The sequence below is a fragment of the Colletotrichum lupini genome, chromosome 4 (assembly GCF_023278565.1).
Source record: "Colletotrichum lupini chromosome 4, complete sequence".
NCBI lineage: Eukaryota > Fungi > Ascomycota > Sordariomycetes > Glomerellales > Glomerellaceae > Colletotrichum > Colletotrichum lupini.
This window is the reverse complement of record NC_064677.1, coordinates 6,513,740-6,526,431: the sequence shown is the minus strand read 5'-3', so window position 1 is coordinate 6,526,431 and position 12,692 is coordinate 6,513,740. Positions and strand designations below refer to the sequence as shown.

The 12,692-nt window shown below is 34.4% G+C and overlaps 3 protein-coding genes across 3 annotated transcripts; 1 reads left to right on the top strand and 2 right to left on the bottom strand.

Moving 5' to 3' along the window:
• Positions 1 to 78: 78 nt before the first annotated feature.
• On the bottom strand, positions 79 to 2,900 carry CLUP02_09042 (rhamnogalacturonate lyase; the record flags this gene model as incomplete). The annotated part of the gene is made up of 7 exons (XM_049288023.1): positions 79 to 213; positions 343 to 1,287; positions 1,356 to 1,481; positions 1,536 to 2,002; positions 2,070 to 2,303; positions 2,464 to 2,581; positions 2,682 to 2,900. 7 exons carry the CDS (start codon positions 2,898 to 2,900, stop codon positions 79 to 81), a joined length of 2,244 nt encoding a protein of 747 aa, XP_049145167.1.
• A 65-nt stretch (positions 2,901 to 2,965) lies between these two features.
• On the bottom strand, positions 2,966 to 4,011 carry CLUP02_09041 (uncharacterized protein; the record flags this gene model as incomplete). The annotated part of the gene is made up of 4 exons (XM_049288022.1): positions 2,966 to 3,178; positions 3,344 to 3,476; positions 3,583 to 3,696; positions 3,773 to 4,011. The coding sequence occupies 4 exons, from the start codon at positions 4,009 to 4,011 to the stop codon at positions 2,966 to 2,968; spliced, it is 699 nt and encodes a 232-aa protein (XP_049145166.1).
• Positions 4,012 to 4,105: 94 nt separating this feature from the next.
• Positions 4,106 to 4,871, top strand: CLUP02_09040 (uncharacterized protein; the record flags this gene model as incomplete). The annotated part of the gene is made up of 4 exons (XM_049288021.1): positions 4,106 to 4,188; positions 4,262 to 4,633; positions 4,711 to 4,774; positions 4,845 to 4,871. The coding sequence occupies 4 exons, from the start codon at positions 4,106 to 4,108 to the stop codon at positions 4,869 to 4,871; spliced, it is 546 nt and encodes a 181-aa protein (XP_049145165.1).
• Positions 4,872 to 12,692: the final 7,821 nt, after the last annotated feature.

Sequence of the window (12,692 nt, the reverse complement as noted above, 5' to 3'; positions counted from 1 at the left end):
TTTGACAAGGCGTAAAAGGAGAAAAGGCAGGCTTAGGCTTTGCCTCGTGTGTAAATTGTATGATGGAGTACCTTACTGTTAGATGTTTGATTGGAACACGAACGCCGTTGAATCGGCAAAGATGCCTTGACTTGTTTTTTGCTTCACCTTTCGACTACTCGTCTTTCCGAAACCGACGCCTTGGTGAACGAATTTTGCTCGGGGAACATTTCCCTTTAGATTTTGTTTGTCAGAATGTACGGATATTTCAACTATATACACAGAACCCCAAGCCTATTTTTTCTTCTTCCTTTGCCCGCGCGGGACCAATGAAGGGAGAGCCAGCCTTTACCATTCCAGAACAATGCTATCCCAAATGAAACCTCTCCACGTCGTATTCCGCGTAAGTTGGAACGTGACCTCGTTCTCCCCCTGCTTTAGCAGCGCACCAGGGACGGGGAACTCAAACAGACGCCACTCGCCCGCCGCCGTGGCGCTGCGGTACACGGACGGGTCGTTGAGCAGTCCCGACGTGGAGTCGACTCCCACGGCGCCGCTGGTGAGGTTTCCCACTTGCTGCCCGTTGGCGAGGACGACGCTGCTTGCGCCCGTGGAGTAGCCCGCCAACGAGACGATGAGATTCGCGGACGCGGGGGCCGGGTCGGGTAGGGTAGGGATGCGGAAAGAGATTGTGTAGTTTCCCTTGTAGGTCTGGCCGTAGCACCAGTCTGAAGTCTTGCTTGCGGAGCAGGTGCTGTTGCTGCCGGTGGTAGCGGCGCGGAAGACGATGTTCTCGGGACACGAGGCGATGATGGCGTGGCCGAAATACGGGTCTCCTCCGTGTGCGAAGCCGAGGGATGTGCGATCAAAGTCGCCGACTTGGAAGAGCTTGGTGCGCTTCGAGACGGCCCAGTTGAGCGTTCCGAGGTCCGTCGTCTGGCCTGACTCGGTGACGTGGACGTCGTTGAAGAGGATGTGCGTCGTCACGTCGGCGAGGGCGGCGCCGGCGGACCAGGCTTGAAGGGCGTAGCCTGCCGAGGTGGTGCGGACGTGGGGGATCTCAAAGGCGCCCGAGGCGTCGGCGTACGTTGTGTAGTAGTAGTCCGAGCCCATGTCGAGGGCCGTCTTGTTGGGGTGGTTGTCGCCGAGGAAGACGGCGGCGCCGGCGGCGGGGCGGCCGTCGGAGAGGAGGAGTTTGCCCCTGACGGTGCCGCGGGATTGGTAGGCTGCGTCGTCGAGCCAGGGGTAGGGCCAAGAGGCGAATTCGGAGGCGGCGCGGGAGTCTGCGTCGGATTTGGAACCGTCGTTCTAGGGAAGGTGGGTGGTGGTTAGTTTTGATGGAGGTTATCGAAGAGAAATAGGGGGATTTCACGTACGAGATACCAGAGCCAGGGACCCCACATCTTGCCGACGGGGAAGACATCGACGGCGGAGACTTGGAAGTGGGTGCCGTGGACCATGTTGAGTTGGACGGCATCGCCGGTGGCACTCTCACGGTGGACCTAGGAGATGTCAGCGTGATGTCCCGAGATCACTGCTACAGACCAAAAACGTACCATGAGCTCCTGCTTCAAGTGGTTGCCATTGTAGTAATCCTTGCCGGCATTGATATACCAGCTCCCAACTTCATCGCCATACACGCCATAATACTTTTGCGTGCGGATGAAGTCAGAGAAGTCGTACTTTGTGATGTACCCCGTGCCATCAGGCGTGCGCCAGGTCTCGTCTTGGACCTTGTTCTCAGGTAGGTAGTCAGCCAGCTTCGGTAGCGGCTTGTCGTGGAGGTCCGTCTTTCCGTTGGGAAAAGTAGTGTTGTCGAGGCGCCAGAGGGTGCGAAACTCGCCCAGGGTGGGCAAATTGCGATTGACAAAGTACTGGTAGGCGCCGGCGAGGCCTTGGAAGATGACCCAGTGGAAGTCGCCGTCATTTGCCGTAAACTTGACGTCGATGAAGGGGGTTCCTTCGTAGGTGCCCTTTTTGGCGATGGTCGCGGAGGACCAGGCGATGTCGTTTGCGGCGCCGTCTAAAAAGATGAGCGTCAGTTTCACGTTTGGGAAGTTTCAAGGTTCTCGATGAGGGTATTCACGTACTGTAGCTTACGTAGTGGCCAACGGCGTTTCCGACCAGGTCGCGGTCTTTGTAGTACAACTTCACGCCGTACTTGAGACCTTGGGTCATGTTCCACACATCATTGCCAATGATCCACGTCTGGTTATCGACCTGCCTAAGGAAAGGTTCGGTCTGTGTCGGGGCCGCGAAGGCGCTCGAAATCAACCCTCCAAGGGCGGCGGCGAAAAGACTGCTTCTCATCTTGGCAGACAAAACTTCGACGTCACGTCAAGAGTGTGAGCAACGACGACTAGAGTCCGCAAGGTTCGCTCTTTCTTGTATTCTTCTACCGCTCAAGCAGGCACCGAGGGAAGACTAAATAAGCCCAATGACCTGAACGGCGACTCAAGACCCTTACTCGAGCCTATCCCGAACAAGCATTGAGCCGCGCAACCGGCACGCCGGTGCCGCTCTTCTCCTCATTCTTACCCCTCGTGGTTCGTGGGTTCCGTGGGGAAGAGAAGCGCATGGTTCGTATTGCTTCTTTTTCGCCCTGAGTATGCGGAGTGGTGAGTGGTGAATTGGTGAGTTGACTGGGGGAGGCAACGTCAATCGGTCAAGATTGGGGCGGGCGCATATCGCAAGCAGGGCACTACCCCGTTCCCCGCAATCCAAGTAAGCTTAGCTGCTAGCAAACGGCGAGCTTTGATGGGTGGAAATTCAGATATCAACCTAGTCTTGCCTCGCTCCTTTCGGGAGAGCGGCTGATTGGGATTTGAGGAGTAGCCCGGACTTTGAGCTCTGAGCGCAACTAGGTTTTTTTTCGAGATCGCCAAGCTATCCCCGAGGACATATGGTGCTAGCTGCTGCATTGCTTGAATTTGGGGGAATATTAGGCATGGGGTAACCCCGACTTCGGGGTACCATGGACCGAGGGTTAGGGTAGGTGCGTCGTCTTATGAAGTTTGACCTGCCCGAAGTGCTTGATATGCAGCATCTTGTTGTCATGAACTGTCATGAGCTGTCGTTTCTTGTGGCCGAGATTGCCGGTCAACCGATTGGAGTTTGGGCTGAGATTCCTGCAGATGATGACATTGGGATGCGGCCCGATTTGCTCGGAGTTGAGATATTGCGTCTGGAGATCTAGGTACTGTCCGGATACGAGTGGACAGAACAGACCAGGTAAGGTAGATGCTGAAACCAAGTCAATAAGGAACCATGTATAATAAATTGTGCAATCTTACCTTACGAATACTTGCTCACTCTGCTTGCGTACGACAAATCAAGCATCGGGTGCTGGAGTTAGAGTACTAACAAGCCTCCTGTATCCGTCGACACCGCTCCTTCCATCTCGAAAGATAAGTCGGGGCACGAGCAAAGACAAATTGACAACAACAGAATCTGAGCTCATACTTCCGGGATATGGAAGGTTAATAGATTGTTGTTGACTAGATGTAACCGTACAGAGTACGGATACCTTGCCTTAGTAAGGTGAGAGATGTCGGTGAGGAAGATGTCGAGTCAGAAAGATCACCAGCCACACGTTGTGTGCACAGACCAAGGCTTGGGTTGCAGCACTTGTGGCTGAGTTTATACCAGATGTGGTAGCGACAAGGGAGGGAGGTGCCGACGGAATGGAAAGCCTCGGGAAGGCACCTTACGGATAATCTGCAACAAATCATTCCGAGTTTGGATTAATCAGCCGTGACAAACACCGAGAGGGGCCAAAGGAGATGAGAGGGACACATTATGAGGAAACTGCCGTAGTGTAGATGATAGATGATAGAGGTAAACCATAAGGTACCTAGATGAAACTGCGCTATTCATTGAGCCTGCCTTATCCGCGTGTTTGCTTGCCCGCCCGATTTCTTGCAGCTGCATCTTCCACGAGCAGCAATGCTGCTCAGTAACATCGGGTCGGGTACGGGGTTGCCGCTTTCTCTCTTGGGTCTTCTGATCGGTCCTTCTCAAAAAGTTGAGCATCGGATATCGCAGGCACGCAGGATGATCTAGGCTCTTCCACAGTTCTTTGCTCGCGTGTTAATTTTTCTCCTTGCCATAAGCTACCTTAGTGCAAATGTTTAATGTCGGTATTAAACGCAAGATCGTCAAAGTACCAAAAAAGGCACTTCTCCGGGTCACGTCAATACAAGCTCCCACGTAGCGCTGGGTCAGGATCGACGGCTACCCGAGAGCGAACCAGTCGTGACCATATCTCACAGACCTCTGGGAGCTCGAGCGAACGCACAGAGTTGAGAAGACCCTTTCACTCAGAGTCCTTCCCCATCCGTGTCAGTGTCTCACGGCATAGCAATTGGTTCAGATGGATCCCGAGCGGCCGGAACATTGAAGACGCCAAGTCGGCGCTGAATGGATACTCAACGGCCCGTCTGATGGAGACCAGCAAGACAACACTTTCGGTGCCCGGCATGATGGGATGTCAAAGTCGCCAACCAGCCAGACTGTCAGACACGGTCTATTCGGAGGCCGAAGTGAACGCCGGAACGGTCACCCGCGGAGATGAAGATGGAGATGGAAACACCAGGGATCATGGCAAGACGGGTGCTTACTTACGAAACTTTGCACAAGAACAGGAGCTTAAAGTGTGCCCATCACGCCACTCAACACTATGGCCAGCCCGGTCCTATTATTGTAAACCGAACTAACAGTAACATTACGAAGGATTCGGCATTATCCGTACCGTCTAGGCGACAACGAAAGAGAGTTTGTGTTTGAGCTGCACCATGTACGGGTCCCTGCAGGGGAAAGGACGGCCTGGCCTGCCACGCCTGGCTCAACTGAGCACAAGTCTCCAGCCTCCCAAGAGGCGAGTCTATACATAAACTAATAATAACCCCCCCTAGTTAAGATAAGAGTCCCGTATATAATAATAAGTACTTAGATATTAATAGATCCCGGCTAAATTTAACTAATTAATTTTTTTTTTTTAAGGTACTTAGGTTAGAAATATTTTAGAAATAAATTATAGTTAATTAGGGTACTACTACTTAATTAATAAGAAATAATTCCGACCTATACCTTTCTTTTACCCTAACTAAGTTACGTCCCTTTTTTTAAACTTCTACCCTTTGTTACGACTTTTATTAAAAATTTTTATTACGAAACTTACTATTATACTCGAAATTTATTAATAATTAATTAGAAATATTTCCGAATTAATTCTATAATACCTTTTTGCTACCGTAATAATAATAACTTTAAGTTTTATATTAATAATAAGAGGGGCCGGCCTTAGAATCTCTTTATATTTAAGATTAATAGCGTAAGTTTTATCTTTATTATTATAATTAAATACGTAATTTATTTACTTATTTTTATAATAATAAGGTTAAGTAATCTTGTTATTAAGAGAACTCTATTATTATTACTTAGAGGCTAATAGCCTTTATTTTAATAGCTATTACTAGTTATTTCTTAGTATATTTAAAAAGTATTTTAAAGAGGGTTATTATATTAACTCCGTAATTTTTTTTAAGGGATCCCTCTTTATTATTATTAACCTCGAGGTTATTTATAAGTTATTTCTTATTTTATATTAATATTTTTAGCCTTATTAATAGTTTTTTATAAAATATTATATTAAAATAATATTACTTATAAAGGGCTAGGATACGCCCCTAAATACCCCTTAAAAACCTAAGGTTATTATAAATAATAAAATATTATTTATTATCCTTTTTAAAGAGGACGGTACTATAAGTAAAAATATTTCCGAAATATTTTTAGTTTATAAAACTAACTATTTTTAATAGGACGTTATTTAAATAAAAATAAACGTTAAGCTCGGCCCTAAAAAGAGCTATAAGGTTTATAAATCGTAGGATACTATTAATTATAATAAATATAACTTATTCTTTAATTAACGCTCTTTTTAACTAGATTTTATAACCTACCCTCTCTTTAATATATACGAGTTAATTTACTTAGTATTTTATAAATATTATTACCCTAAACTCGTATTAAACGAAGATATTTTTAGTAAGTTACTTTATTAATACTTATATATCGTTATATTTAATATTAATTATTTTTTAAAATCTTTAAGACCCCTAAGTAAATAGGCCGGAATAGTAAAGTAGTTAAAGGTAAGCCGGTCTAGCCTACCCCTATTAATAATTTTAATAATAATAAAACGGATTCCTAAATAAACCCCGCTACTTCTACCTAGATCTTTATTAAAAATATAAATGAATAAAAAGTATAATTAAGGGTTAAGGGATAATAGGGAATAATTAGTCTAAGAAAGTCTAAAAGTAAAAGGTTTATTAAAATAGAAATGTTTTACCTATTTTTTTAAAGTAATACTATATAAATTAAGAATACTATAATATTATAAATAAATATTCGTAATAAATATACAAATAGAGGTTAAGGCTATAAATACTAAGTAGATAATATATTAATCGTAAATATTTCCTAAAGATTTCCTAAAATTTCCTAAAGATTTCTTAAAGATTTCTTAAAAATTTCCTAAACGTTTCCTAGAAATTTCCTAAGAATTTCCTAAAGATTTCCTTAATATATATTAAATATTTCCTAAATATTTCTTCAATATATTTTAAATATCTCCTTAATATATCTTAGATATTTCTTAAATATTTCTATTTTTTTAATTTCTATAGTATTTATAAGTATAAATTAATTAATAAATAAGAAAAATAATAAATTATTAACTTATTTTAATATATTATAAGCTTATTATTATTATTATTATTATTTTATATAATAATAATAATAATAATAATAATAATAATAATAATAATAATAATAATAATAATAATAATAATAATAATAATAATAATAATAATAATAATAATAATAATAATAATAATAATAATAATAATAATAATAATAATAATAATAATAATAATAATAATAATAATAATAATAATAATAATAATAATAATAATAATAATAATAATAATAATAATAATAATAATAATAATAATAATAATAATAATAATAATAATAATAATAATAATAATAATAATAATAATAATAATAATAATAATAATAATAATAATAATTAATATACGGGTATTATAAATTAATATACGGGCGTTACTTTTATATAAGCGTTACTATTTTACTTTTTAATTAGTTTAACAAAATAGTACCTCCTTATAAAAATAATAAAAATAATTATATTAATATAGCTATTCTTATTATCCTCTCTAACCTAAGCTTTAGTTTAAAATTTTTAAAAATAAAAATATTACTATAACTTACGTACTTATTTAAAACTACTATATTATTTATTTAAAATTTATAAATTTTAAATAAGCTAGTAATTTAAGCTTTTATAAGTTTTAAATAAATAAGGCTTTTTTTTACTATATATTTAAAATATATAAAAAGTAAATCATAATAATATCTACTTAATTACCTTTTTTAATATAATTATAATAATTTATTATTATTAATAAATATATTTTTATTATTAAAGTAGTATTATTATGAGTTATTAATTAGTTTTAATAACCTATTTAATAAGCTAAAAAGTATTACTCAATTATTTTATTATAAAATAAAAAAGTTATTAAGACTATTTATTAAAAAAAGAGGGGTTATATTTTAAAAAGAATTATAAAAGAGTAGTTCGCTAGGTTTTTATTATTATTTTAAAGAAATAATAACTAAAATATAATATAAGCTCTATATTAAAGTAATCGTTTATAAAAGGTCGTATATTTTATAATATACTAACTAAGAGCTCGGTAATAAGGTCGCGTTACTTTTTAAAATTATTAATTTTATAAAATTAGTTAATATTAAGGTAGCTATTTTTTAAAAAAGGAAATAATAATAAGGGAATTGATATACTAGCGTTATAAATTAATATACTAGCGTCGCTCTTATACCGGTATTACTATTTTACTTTTTAATTAGTTTCAAAAAAAATTATTAATATAGTTAGATTTTCCTAAATACTTATAAAATATTTTAAGCTTTTATTTCTTTACTCCCTTTATACTTAGGTTATATTATTAAGCCTCAAAATCTAATTTATAATATTTATTTATAATAGCTTTTATAATTAAAGTTAGAGACGTTTTTTAAGGCTAATTTTAAAATAATACCCTTATTAAGAGACTTCTCCCTTTATAAGAACGATTATTAATTAATTATAACCTCTTATTATTATTTAGTTAATTATTATTATCTTCTTTTTTAAAAAGTAACTACTTTAGTATTAGTTAATTTTATAAAGTTAGTAATTTTAAAAAATAGTACGATTTTATTATTAAGTTCCTAGTTAGTATATTATAAAATTATTATAAAAGGGAACTCGAGGCAGGTCGGAACGCTACTATATTAACCTAATTAATTAAAAACTGAACGTAAAGAGAGAAAAAATAGAATAGTAAGTAGAAGCTAGTAGGCTAGCCCTTTAGGCCTAGCGGTCTAGCTCGTTACGTAATTATTAAGAGCTTAGCTTCGTAGCCTAAGGCTAAGCTATAGGGCCTATAGGGCCCTAGTACTTATTATTATAATATTACCCCCCCTTTTATACTAAAGGGCGCTATTTATAGTATTAAAAAATAAACCTTTAAATTACCTTTTATTTTAATAAATTTATAGTTATAATTATTATTATTATATTATCGTCGTCCCTTAGTAATAGCGAATTATTAGCTACGGTAGCTTTTATTTATATATTTAGGTTTTATAACGGGCCCTTAGTAATTAAGTATTAGTAATAGAACGCTTAGAGTATTATTAGCATATACTTAAAGCTCTTTATATTATACTAAGTTAGATTTATATTATACCCTTTTTAATTTACTTAGTACTATAATTTTCTTTTATATAAGCGTAATTTAATAACCTCCGAGACCTCGTACTTTAGTTTATTATTATTATTAATAATTAGTAATAATAAGTCTTAATTCTACCCGGGTAATAGGTCGTTAGCGGCCTTTTTTAGCTTACTTAAGTAAAAAGCCGGGTATACCTAGCTACTTATTAATAATTTTATAATTTATATACCCCCCTATTTAGCGCTAATAATAGGCTATAGCCCGGCTTATAGCTATTATAGCTTATTTACGTTAGTAAACTTTTAATACGAGGTATCAATAAAGACCCGGTTTCTTAGCTTTAGGTCGTCTGGGCGCTAGTAATAGTTAGTATACTTTTTATATTATATTTAAATAACTTTTATATTACCCCTAGCAGTCTCCTAGGCCTTATATATCCCCTAGGTTATATACTACGCGTTAATACGGTTTAGCCTTTTTTTTATAAAGCCGAATTAGTAAGTTCGTTTAGACTAGTTAAAAAAGAGCCGTAGTTAATAACTAAATTCTACTTTATATAATAATAGCTTTATAGTCTTACTAAGCTAAGTAGTATAAGTAAAGTCGACCATAAGTAATATATTGCTCTAGTTATTTTAGTATTAGTTAATTAGTAGTCTTAATTACTATAAGATATACTAGTTTAGTATTTTTATTTAGCTATTTATCTAGGGGTAGTTAGCTATTAATAATTATAGCTTAACCCCGTAGATCTTATAGAACTCCCCTTAGAAATCGGAGATAAATTAGGGGCCTTAGTCCGATATAATAGTTTTTAATAAGCCGAAGATAGGTAGTACTTATTTATAAAATATTTAGTTTATATTTTTTATTATAATAGTTTTATAATAAGGAATAAATATCGCCCTCTTACTTAAATAGTCTATTACTATTTAAATATTATTAAATCTTTTTTAATTAATAAGGATAGTTATAAAGTCGATAGAAATATATTATTATAAGTAATTAAGTATTAAAAGTAGCTTTAGCTCCCCCGGGGGCTTATTACGTAGTTTTTATAATTAGTAATAAGTATAATAATTCTATATATATTAATAAGTATTCGTTATTAGGCCTAGTTAGTAATATTACTATTTAATTATTTTTATAATTTTATTATACCTTAAGTAAGCGAGGAGCTTTTGCTTATAGACCTTATAAATAACTATAATATAAAAGTTCTCCTCTTTAAGTATTACGAGCTTCCCGTTTATTATTAATAATCCGTCGTTTTAAATAAACTAGCGCTCGCGCTCTTTAGCTATTAATACTCGTATTAATATAAAGGACGCTATAATAAAGTTTTTATTAAGTTTTAAAATCTTTTTTATTAATAAGTACTTTTAGAGCTCGTTTTTTAATAAGAGCGAGCTAATTATAAACTATAGTTAACTGATTATAGCGCTTAATAGCGTCCGTAGCTCTGTTATAATATTAAGGGATAGTAGTTTTAATAATAAGAGGACTTAAGTCCTATTAGCCTCTTTTAGTACTTACTAAGTACGGATATCCTCTATTTTTTATAATAGGGCGTTAATTAGTACGTTCTCCTTCTCTAGGTAATAATAAATTTAAAAATTAAAATCCGCTAGTATATTAACTTAGTAAGCTTATTATAAGTTAAATAAGCACTTAGTTATAAAAAATAGTAATAACTAATAATTATAATAATATTAAACTTATACTCGTAGTTTATAAGCTCTGCGTATTATTTTTTTAAATATAATACTATTATTAATACTTTTTATTATAAATAGCGTAGTTAAGCTCTATACCGCTTATTATTTTTAAATAAAAGGCTACTAAGTACTATAACTTATTATCTTTTTATTATTATAGTAGTACTCCGGTATATACTAAGTTAAAAACGTTAGTTTTTAGTTATATTAATAATTTTAGCTTAAAGTAATAAAGGATAAGTACCGACGTTAGTACTAGCTTTATAACTTTAAAAGCCGTCTCGTAGTTAGTACTAAAGTTAAAAAGAACTCCCTTATTTATTAACTTCGTAAGGGGCCTAGCTAGGCAGCTATAATCCTTTATAAATCTCTTATAAAAGTTATAAAACCCGAGGAAAAACTGAATATCATTAAGTAATATAAATAGCTTTTAGTCCCTAATTATAAAAACTTTCTCCTTATTTAATTATGTACTTTTTATAAAAACTATAAAGCCTAGGTATTTTATAAAAATAATACTAAATTCGTACTTCTTAATATCCGCTTATAAGCTTACCCTTTATAAATAGTTTAGTACTTTAATAACGTACTCTTAATATTAAAAGGGGTTATTAAAAAAGATTAAGATATTATTTATATATATTATATAAAAGTTATTTAAGTACTCTATTAGTATCTCGTTTATATATTATTAATACATAATAAGCCCGTTATAGAGCTTAAAAAGTACTACTTTATATTTATATACCCCATAGCGGGTTTTAAACGTTATTAAATCCTTAGAGGCTAGGTCGAGGTAGATATAATAAAAGGCCTACTCAATATTTAATTTAGTAAATACTTTTATTTTACTTAGCTACGCGAGGGTCTTATTAATAAGTAATAATAAATAGTAGTCTTTTTTCGTAACCTTATTAAGCTTATAAAAGTTAACGTAAAAGCATAAACTATTATTATACTTTTTTATAAATAGCGTCGGTAATACGAAAGGAGCATTACTTAGCTTAATAAATCCCTTTTATAAGTACTTTAATAAATAGGCCCTTATAACTTCTAGCTCGGGTATTAACTATTTATATAGAGGGTTGTAAGTTAGCTTCTCTTTATTATTATTTAAGAGCTCGATCTTATAGTTATACGGCTTATAAAATATTAATATATTATTAATTATTTTATTAAAAACGTCGGTTTAGGGCTAAAGATATTTTAATAAGTTCGTTATTATAAGGTTATAAGTAACTTAGTTATTATCAAATAAGGGGTCTACCTCCTCTTTTTTATTTTTTATAATATAGTTAAGCTTATAAAATAATATAAAGCTTATTTTAACGTCGTTTTATTTTAAGTTCTTTTTAAAAGCGGGAGCGCTAATAAAAGTAATATCTATTTATATTATTACTAAATATAGTTTTTACCGCTTAGCCCTCTTTATAGGGGTAATATTAATATTATTAAAAGCGCGCTCTATTTTCTTTTATATTCTTAGCCTCGTTTAACTATTATATTTAGCGACCTATTGTTTTTAATAAGTATAATAATATTTTAATTAATATACCCTTTGCTCGCTATTACTAGAGCTTTTAGTTATAGTAAGTTATATTTATTTCGAATAGGTCTTATTAGCGGTTAGTATCGATTTAGTATTATATATTAATAACTTCCGGGGTATATAGGTCCTCAATATCCTTAATAATAATAAAAGGCGTTTTTTATAATAATAAATCCTTAGGCTATATTAGTTATTAATAGCGAATATCAAAGTTTACTTTGTAATATTTAAACTACTTCTACTCTAAAATTAGGTTATAGCGGCCCGTATTAAATTAAAAGAGGGGTACTTTTAAAAAGACTTATTAATTAATATATAAGTTAATAATTTATATTACGCTAGTATTATTTAATTATTTTTTATTAAACTTAGTAATAGGGATTAGGTATTATAATTTATAAAATAGGGCTATATAGAACTATTATAATAGAGGGGTTACGTAGTTATTTATAAATCCGTACTTATTAACTCCCGTATTAAATAAGGCTCTTAAGCGAATTTTATATTTATTAAATATTAATATAAGCTTTATTTTAAGGGGCTAGCCCCTTATAAAATCCTATAAGTTTATTAAATTAATTATTAATCTTCTATCCTTTTTATATATATTCCCTA